At 42.1% G+C, this 9,613-nt stretch overlaps 1 protein-coding gene across 14 annotated transcripts in view; it reads left to right on the top strand.

Annotated features, from left to right (window-relative positions):
- Positions 1 to 1,007: 1,007 nt before the first annotated feature.
- SLC35A3 (solute carrier family 35 member A3) overlaps positions 1,008 to 9,613 on the top strand; it is a 59,553-nt gene continuing 50,947 nt past the window's right edge. For 8 of the 14 annotated variants that reach the window (XR_012417295.1, XR_012417294.1, XM_074000821.1 and 5 more), the window contains exon 1: positions 1,008 to 1,174. Coding sequence is in view for 3 of the 14 variants with exons in the window: in XM_065549084.2 (XP_065405156.1) it covers positions 1,463 to 1,663 (201 nt within the window). In the remaining 11 variants the exon portion in view is untranslated. Of the gene's footprint in view, positions 1,175 to 1,251; positions 1,664 to 5,718; positions 5,818 to 9,613 lie in introns of those variants that run through there. The other 6 variants (XR_010588557.2, XM_065549084.2, XM_045366625.3 and 3 more) reach the window with 2 other exon arrangements.

The following is a 9,613-nucleotide window of genomic DNA, read 5'->3' as shown; positions in this document are numbered from 1 at the left end:
CAGGCACATTTTGGTTTCAAAAAAACTGGACATATATTAAGATCTAATATGTATTTTACTGTCCAGGAATTTTCTCAAGATTGAATTGCAGAAAATTTTAAAGCCAGTTATTCTACTCTAACACAGTTATTTATTTTTCTTCAATCTCACTTTTTTTCTAAGTATGTCTCTCTTGGACATGGTTTTAATAATTTACAATATAAAGAGACATAGGCTGAATTTATAGCAGCACTGAGTTAACAAAAAGAGATAATCCTGTTCGCTTATTTGATAACCCAGCTGAACCTGAAGTACTGATTTCAGCCTGTTCATCACCTGAATGGGCTGCAGTAGTTAGAGGGTTTCCAACACAGCCATTGGAAGACTTTTAAAAGGTAATGCTGTAATCCATGCAGCCAGGAAGGGGTAGGTCCCTTATAACTCTGTAATCTTCTGGGCCCAGCTTTCTTTTTCCTCTCCTGATTGATGACACCAGGCCCATTGGTGGTATAGCTCTGGGTTTCCCTCAGTCTCAAGATCTCAGTCAGGGTGGGAGAAGTGGAAGAACAAGCCTTCTTGCAGACCACTGGTTGATTGGCAGCCTTTGCCATAGCTAATCTGGTTTGTTTTCAGGTCAGTGACAGTCACTTTTAGGAGCGGGTTCGTTTGCTTTCAAAATCCATTTCCCCGTTCCTCTCAGGGTTCTTTGCCCCAAAGGACTTTGCCCTTTCTTTCGCAGTGGACACCTTGGCACCTTCTGCAAACAGACAGTCCCGCAGAGGCCCTCGACGAGTGTCACTCTATCTGTCTCGCGCTCCTAAGAGAGGTGTAGCAGAAAGCAGTGCCCCAGGCCTCCACGCGACGGTGAAGCAGGAACCAGGGGCTGCCAGCAGAGCAGCCCAGGTGCGTCGCCTTAGGGACGGAGCTGCCAAGTGCCGAGCTGGGGCTGCCAGAGCCGAGCCGGGAACGGCATTTGCCAGAGCCGAGGCGGAAGCCGGAGCATTTGGGGGACGGGACCGCGGGAACCCGGAAACGCCTGGGCTGCACCGAGCTGGCGGTGGCTACGGCGACGGGAGACGGCGGCGCTGCGGGTCAGCGGTCGCGTTGGACCCAGCGGACTCGGCAGCCTGGGGCGCCCGGCGGAGCTGAACCGCGGCCCGCGGTGGTGGGCTCAGCCGGTCGAGCTGCGCGGGAGGTGAGTCCTGGGCGCACCTGGGGAGGGGCAGGAGCCAGGAGGCCAGCGGCTGCGGGGTGGCCCGGGCAGCTCCTGGAGGAGGAGGAGGAGGAGGAAGAGGAGGCATGCGAGGGGGCTGATGTGAAGTCTGCAGGGGTGAAGGGGACGGTATCGAAGACCTGAAATACAGTGCTAGCTAAATAGGGTTGGGAGCAGATGAGGTGACACGTTGTAACTCCGACGGACGACGTGCGGAATGTGCTGGGTGGAGGAGGAAAAAAGGCCCGAGGAGAGGGGTGTGTCAAGCGAATGAAGACGGCAGTGTGTGCCTCAGCGCTTGGGGCGTGCGGAGCTAGTGACGGCTGGGCCCGGCTGGGGTCACATCCCTTCAGTGAACATCCCATGAGCTCTAACTCGGTGTTGAGCCCTGTGGTAGGCACAGATGCACCCGACCAGCACCTGGAGCTCAAGAAGCCGCAGGAACTTAAAGAAATGGAAAGGCTGCCCTTGGTAAGGCTAGTAAGAACACAAGGACTGTTTGAGGCGGGGTGAAATTCTCATCAGAACAGGTGTGTGGGTGCATTGCTTTATCGTAAAAGACGATCTTTTATTATGTTCTCTTAAATGCAGTATTTGAAAATTAAGTCTTTTTGTTTTTGAAGTCATCTTTCGGCTTTAGTAGTTAAAGGTGAAATTTGGTGCAGTTTCTTACTTGGTGTTCTTATTCACTTTCACTGGTAAACTCAGGGTGTTTCAAGGGAATGACTTGTAAACGTAAAATTTCTGATGCTAACTTTCCTCCCAACTGTTGATTCTATCTCTTCAGCATCTCAAATTTAGTTCTCCCCTTTTTCATTCCCACTACCTCTCTGCTAAATATGCTCGGCTTTCCTCTTCTTACTTGCGCTAGAGCAGTAACTTCCAAACTGGACTTGTCCTCAGCCTGGCGCCTTTCCAGTTACTTGCCTCCAAATTACTTTTAAAGCCAAAGATCTTATGCCTTTCTTTTTTTGGTTATTTCTTCCTCAGAAATACGCAGTGATTCTCGATCGGCTTCAGAATAAAATGTAAATTATTTAGGGAGGCATTTAATACACTTTATATTATTTAGGGAGGCTTCAAATTTTTCCTTCAAAATTTCAGTCTGACTATGGCTCCAGTAAAATCAATATGATCCTTTAATTCTTTTTTCCTTTTATTCTGTTAAACAAATATTACTTTTTTCCACATATCCTATTTTTTAGCCAAACTGTAGTAGTTAATTAGACGTCCAGTTTCTGAACATGCTATATGCCTATCTGCCTTGGTCTTTGCTTTTATCCTTTCTTCCTACAAAGAAGAAACAAGGAAGGCCTTCCTTGCTGTCTTTGTAGAAATTCTACTTATTCTTCAATTCCTTAAATGCCACCTCTTTCTTATGCAGCTTTCTGAAATCTGCCAAATCCAGTTCATTCTTTTTTTCTTTTTCTTTTTCTCTTCTTTTGAGACAGAGTTTTGCTCTTGTTGCCCAGGCTGGAGTGCAATGGTGTGATCTTGGCTCCCTGCAACCTCCGCTTCCAGGGTTAGGGCAATTCTCCTGCCTCAGCCTCCCGAAGTAGCTGGGATTACAAGTGCCCACCACCATGCCCAGCTAATTATTTTGTATTTTTAGTTGAGACGGGGTTTCACTATGTTGGCCAGGCTGGTCTTGAACTCCTGACCTCAGGTGATCCACTTGCCTTGACCTCCCAAAGTGTTGGGATTACAGGCGTGAGCCAGCACGCCCAGCCCATTTTTTTTTCTTCATGTGTGCTGGGCTTTATAAATCTTATAATACTTGTTAAATTTGCATTGTACTGTGGTTATTTGAGAGTTCTATTATCCCTACTATAATGTAAGCTTCCTAAGGAAAGCATTTGTGCTTACTACTTTTTTTTTTTTTTTGAGATGGAGTCTTGCTCTGTCACTCAGGCTGGAGTGCAGTGGCATGACCCTCTCACCTCACTGCCACCTCTGCCTCCCAGGTTTAAGAGATTCTTCTGCCTCAGCCTCTCAAGTAGCTGGGACTACAGTACAGGTGTGCATCACCATGCCTGGCTAATTTTTGTATTTTTAGTAGAGACGGGGTTTTGCCATGTTGGCCAGGCTGGTTTCAAACTCCTGGCCTCAAGTGATCCACCCACCTCACCTCCTAAAGTGCCAAAATTACAGGCATGAACCACTGCACCCAGCCTGTACTTACTACATTTTTAAAGCACTTTAGTACTTGAACACATCATAATGTGTTAGACTCTTAAATATTTGTTACATTAATCATGTAGTGAAACAGTCTCTTATTGTGCTCCTGGAGACAAGATGAGCTCTTGAGTTGTTATAGAAACTTACTGTGGATTTAATATGTGAAAATGCTTTTCTGTTCTATGTTTTAGTACCTCATTTGATCCTGGTAATAAATTGTTGGGGTAGCATAGTTATTATCACCACTATTTTATAGATAAGAATATTAAAGTTCAGACAGACCAAATAGTTTGCCCTGGGTCTTACATACACTCCTTAGGCTGCCTCAATTGTATTTGAAATTGATATAATTTGTGTCCTGAAACATGTGCCTTTTACTCAGTAGAAATTCAACATGTTGAACGAGTAATTGGATAAGTTATAGAATCAATGGAAAGAATCTCATTTGAAAGCCTAAACTTGTTCAGTAGCCATGAAGTATAACTTTTGAGCTTTTCCTTTCCTGAGAAGTATAGAGAGTGAAGTTTCTTTTTGATGTTAATCAACTGTGGATGTGTGTGTGTGTGTGTGTGTGTGTGTGTGTCTGTAAGTGCCAGACATTTAGAGTAAGTTATAGACCTGTCTGGGTAACTGAAATAGCTTGAACATCATCAGACTGACAGTTAATAATGTCATTCATGAGTATAAATTTATTATTAAATAAGATTCAGGTGAATATGAATTGGTAGCTTAACATTAGATTTTAATCCTCACAAAAGCAATGTATTCTTAAGTATGTTCAACTTAATTATCTCTATTAATGGAGTGTAGTGGTTATATATTTTTAATCATTGTTTCTTTAATGTATCTTGTTATATAAATCTGAGTGTTTAATATATAAGTGTGAAAATGACTTTAGAAGGTACAATGTTGCTTAGCTTCTCTATCCAGATTGCCTGACCAGAACTCTTTCTAGTTTATCATCCATGTTGGAGATACCATCTAAAATGAAACCAAAGAGCCAGTTTAAGATATGTTACTGTACTTAGAGATAAGAAGTTTGATTGAAAAGGTATGCTAGGTCACAAAGCATAGTAGAAATTAGAATTAAGATGAAGCTGAAACTGGGCCGGGCACGGTGGCTCATGCCTATAATCCCAGCACTTTGGGAGGCCGAGGCAGGCAGATCACAAGGTCAGGAATTTGAGACCAGCCTGACCAGCATGGTGAAACCCTGTCTCTACTAAAAATACAAAAAATTAGCCAGGCATGGTGGTGGACGCCTGTAGTCCCAGCTACTCGGGAGGCTGAGGCAGGAGAATGGCTTGAACCCGGGAGGCAGAGGTTGCAGTGAGCCGAGATCGCACCATTGCACTCCAGTCTGGGCAACAGAGCGAGACTGCATCGAAAAAAAAAAAAAAATTGAAGCTGAAACTTTGAGGTCATGTCAGATAAAATGCTAAGAAACAAGCTCATTCCACAAAGTATCTACATAGGACTTTATATCTACCCAGAGCCTAGTTTTTTCTGTAAAAGTTATATAAGAAGTTTTTTTCTAAATTCATATATGCTATAAAACCAATTTCAAACAGCATTTCTAATAGTATTTTCTATCATGAATAGGTTTTATAAAGGTATTCAATGAATAAGGCATTGTAGTATAATAATCACTTTATTTTATTTATATTCCTTAATCATAACCACCCACAAAATACATACTATTATTTATCACCATTTTATAGATAAGGGAAAGGAGGGACAGAGAGATTAAATAATTTGCTGTACTTATTAAGTTGTAGAGACAGAATGTGAACTCAGTCTGAGACCAAAGGCATACTTTTATATACTATGGTGACTGACCCTCTAATACTTGGATGTGCTTTTTTGTTTTTTAAATAATTTTTTGTAGAGATGAAGTCTTACTATGTTGGCTTGGCTGGTCTTGAACTCCTGGCCTCAAGCGATCCTCCCACTATGGCCTCTGAAAGTGCTGAGATTACCGGTGTGATCAGTCCATAGACATGCTTAAACATAGGCTTTACTGCAAAGACTATGGGTTTTGACTGAAATAAATCGTGGTTCATGTCTGAGCTCTGACAAGTTATGCAAGACAAGCTATACACTTAATATATCAGAACCTGTGTTTCTTAATCTGTAAAATGAATACCTCCTTTTACAGATTAAATGAGATCTAAATGAGATAATACCTGTAAATCACCTAGTACAATGCCTGATATACTATAGATATTCAAGATTCTTTTACTGTTTTTACTTCTCTCATGAAATACAGTTATTACAGTTATTAGAAAACATTTAATGCAAACCAGTTTTGACCTGCATTTTTCTTTCTTTCTTTTTTTTTGAGACAGGGTCTCACTGTCACCTTGGCTGGAGTACAGAGGCGCGATCTCAGCTCACTGCAACTTCTACCGCCCTGGCTCAAGTGATCTCCCACTTTAGCCTCCCGAGTAGGTGGAACTACTGGCATGTGCCACCATACCTGGCTAATTTTTGTATTTTTTGTAGAGACAGCTTTCACCATGTTGCCCAGGCTGGTCTCAGACTTCTGGGCTCAACTGATCCGTCCACCTCAGCCTCCCAAAGTGTTGGAATTGCAGACCTGAGCCACCATGTCCAGCTCCTGCATTTGTCTTTTATGTTATTACACAGAGTTATGAAGAGATCATTCTCCCACAACAAATATTGTGGAGTTTATTTATTGTTTTATAAATTCAACATAGAGTAAATGCTTAATATATGACAGGTGCTGGTATGGAGAAGCAGGAAATACAGTGAATAGAAGAAGGAAATGTATATCATTTGTCAATAAATTGGTCTGATAAAATTTATGAGTGCTATTATAAAAGGTTTACGCAAAATGGCATGAGAGTATAGTAGAGGGAAGGATTCAGTCTGCTTGGAAGACATATGAAACTTCACTGAAACTTATATTTTGAGTACTGTAAGATGTGTAGAGGTTCTACAAATACAGAAGGGAGAAGAGGTGTTTAAAAAGAGGAATATTTGTTCAGTGAATGCATGAAAGAACAAGATTGAGACATGCAATTGTTTATTGCAGGAAATGTAGGTTGGGACCAGATTATGAGGGCTCTTTTATGTGAAGGAGTTTGGACTCTATCCTCTTTTGTAAGAAGTCAGTTAAACTTTACAAACAGAGCAAGGGACAGTGACTCATGCCTGTAATCCCAGCACTTTGGGAGGCCTAGGTGAGAGGATCACTTGAGGGCAGGAGTTTGAGACCAGCATGGGCAATGAAGCAAGACCCTAGCTCTACAAAAAATAAAAAAATCATGTGGTAGCATGCGCTTGTAGGTCCAGCTACTTGGGAGGCTGAGGCAGAAGGATTGCCTGAGCCCGGTAGGTTGAGGCTGCAGCGAGCCGTGATCACAGCACTGCACTCCAGCCTGGGTGACAGAGTCAGACTTGGTCTCAAAAAAACCCAAAAAAAACCAGAAACGGAAGAGATGTGATCAGACCTACGTCTTATTAAGATATCTGCTATATGGAGCCTAGATTAGAGTTGAGAGCGTCTGAAGCTTGCCCTCTTCAGTTAGGCAGAGTTACATGAGACTTGAACAGTAAATGTAGAACAAACATAATTAATATATATTTATATTCTCTGTAGCTTAAGCTTATAGTATGTGTAAACTTCTAAGACTGTAGGTTTACCAGGAACTGGTTGCAATTTCATGTTTAGGAAAGGTGTTGTTTAAAAAAACAAAACTATACAGCATTTGGATTCGAATATTGGAATCTTGTTCTCAAGGGAAAGTGGTAATCTAACATTAATTATTTAAACATAATCAGCAGCTAGAATTTTTTGAAGTTTGAAAAGCTTTGACAACAAAGGAAGACAAGTCGTTCTACTGTAAAGGCACATGCACTGTAAGTTTATCACAGCACTATTCACAATAGCAGACATAGAATCAATCTAGATGCCCAACAGTGGTGAACTGGACATAAAAATACGGTACATATACACCCTGGAATACTATGCAGCTATAAAACAATGAGAACATGGCCTTTGCAGCAACATGGATGGAGCTGAAGGCCATTATTCTAAACAAATTAATGCAGGAACAGAAAACCAAATACTGCGTGTTCTCAGTTATAAGTAGGAGCTAAACATTGAGTACATATGGACACAAAGAAGGGGACACAGTAGACATTGAGGTTTATTTAAGGGTGCAGGGTTGGAGGGGGGTAAGGATTGAAAAACTACCTATTGGGCATTATGCTGATTACCTGGGTGACAACATTATCTATACACCAAACCCCCATGACACACAATTTACCCATGCAACAAACATGCATACCTACCTCTTACCTTCAATCTAAAATAAAAGTTGGGAAAAAAAAGAATGTTTAACAGTTCGTCAGACCACAAATCCATAAAAATTGCTTATTCTATGTTGTTTCAGTTAAATTATCTTCACGTTAAATTTTTAAAAATTTAATCCAAATTTAATATAACTGAGTTGAAATCTGATTGTCAGCAAGGCCTCACTCCATCTGGTTGCTCTGGGAGAGCATCCATTCCTTTCCTCTTCCAGCTTCTGGCAGCTGCCAGTATTCCTTTGCTTGTGCCTGCATCACTCTAATATTCAAGGACAGCATCATCAAATCTCTCTCTGCTTCATCTTCATATTGCATTCTTCTCTTGTGTATCTGTATTCTCCTTTTCTTTTATTTCTTTATTTCTTTTTTTTTTTTTTTTGAGACGGAGTCTCGCTCTGTCGCCCAGGCTGGAGTGCAGTGGCGAGATCTCGGCTCACTGCAAGCTCCGCCTCCCGGGTTCACGCCATTCTCCTGCCTCAGCCTCCCGAGTAGCTGGGACTACAGGCGCCCACCACCGCGCCTGGCTAATTTTTTGTATTTTTAGTAGAGATGGGGTTTCACCGTGTTAGCCAGAATGGTCTCAATCTCCTCCATCTCGTGATCTGCCTGCCTTGGCTTCCCAAAGTGCTGGGATTACAGGTGTGAGTCATGGTGCCCAGCATCCTCTTCTTTTTAAAAATATTTTTCCAGGCCGGGCGCGGTGGCTCAAGCCTGTAATCCCAGCACTTTGGGAGGCCGAGACGGGCGGATCACGAGGTCAGGAGATCGAGACCATCCTGGCTAACACGGTGAAACCCTGTCTCTACTAAAAAATACAAAAATCTAGCCGGGCGAGGTGGCGAGCGCCTGTAGTCCCAGCTACTCAGGAGGCTGAGGCAGGAGAATGGCGTGAACCCGGGAGGCGGAGGTTGCAGTGAGCTGAGATCTGGCCACTGCAGTCCAGCCTGGGTAACAGAGCGAGACTCCGTCTCAAAAAAAAAAAAAAAAAAAAAAAAAATTTCCAGACCGGGTGCAGTGGCTCACATCTGTAATCTCAGCACTTTGAGGGGCCGAGGTGGGTGAATCACCTGAGGTCAGGAGTTCAAGAGCACCCTGGCCAACATGGTGAAATCCCATCTCTACTAGAAATACAAAAATCAGCCAGGCATGGTGGTGAAAGTCTGTAATCCCAGCTAGTCGGGAGACTGAGGCAGGAGAATTGCTTGAACCCAGGAGGCAGAGGTTGCAATGAGCTGAGATCACACCATTGCACTCCAGCCTGGGCAACAGAGCAAGACTGCATCTCAGAATATATATATTCCAGCTTTATTGAAGTGTTTATATATATACATATTAATTAAATATTTGATGGCTGATTTCCATCTGGAGAATTGTGTGATAACTGTATTTTTTTTAACTTCTATCCCCAATCTTCTTAGTTTTGAATCTTTACTAATGATTAGTGCCTGTAGACCCTACCTGGCGTTTACACAAGTCTCTGTTCTTTGTAGAATATCTTTAACTGTTGTAAGTGGTGGGAAGTGACCGTAACAGAATGAGGTAGAGCAGAATTGCATGCGATTGTGGGGAAATGGGAGGGTGGGAAGGAGTAAGTCCATTTTTGCATGGCAGCACACATTGAAAGGAGATCTTAGAGATATTAAGTAGTTTTGTTTTCCAAATCAATGCATTTCTGTAAAGAGTACAATAGTGCTGAACGATTTTTATCTGAATATTAGAATGCAAATAGGTTTTATATTTGCATAGGTAAAGAAATATCTGAATACTCTTGGTTTTATTTGAATCTAGGAATGGAAATTTTGCAGCCTATGAAAGAACAAGTTAAAATGGATACTACTGTAACTTATGTACAGGTGATATTTTCTTAGTAAACAGTTACCTGACACCTTGAGGAAGAAAGAAAAG

Source organism: Macaca fascicularis, chromosome 1 (genome assembly GCF_037993035.2).
Source record: "Macaca fascicularis isolate 582-1 chromosome 1, T2T-MFA8v1.1".
Taxonomy (NCBI): Eukaryota; Metazoa; Chordata; class Mammalia; order Primates; family Cercopithecidae; genus Macaca; species Macaca fascicularis.
This window is presented reverse-complemented; position numbering and strand designations above follow the sequence as displayed.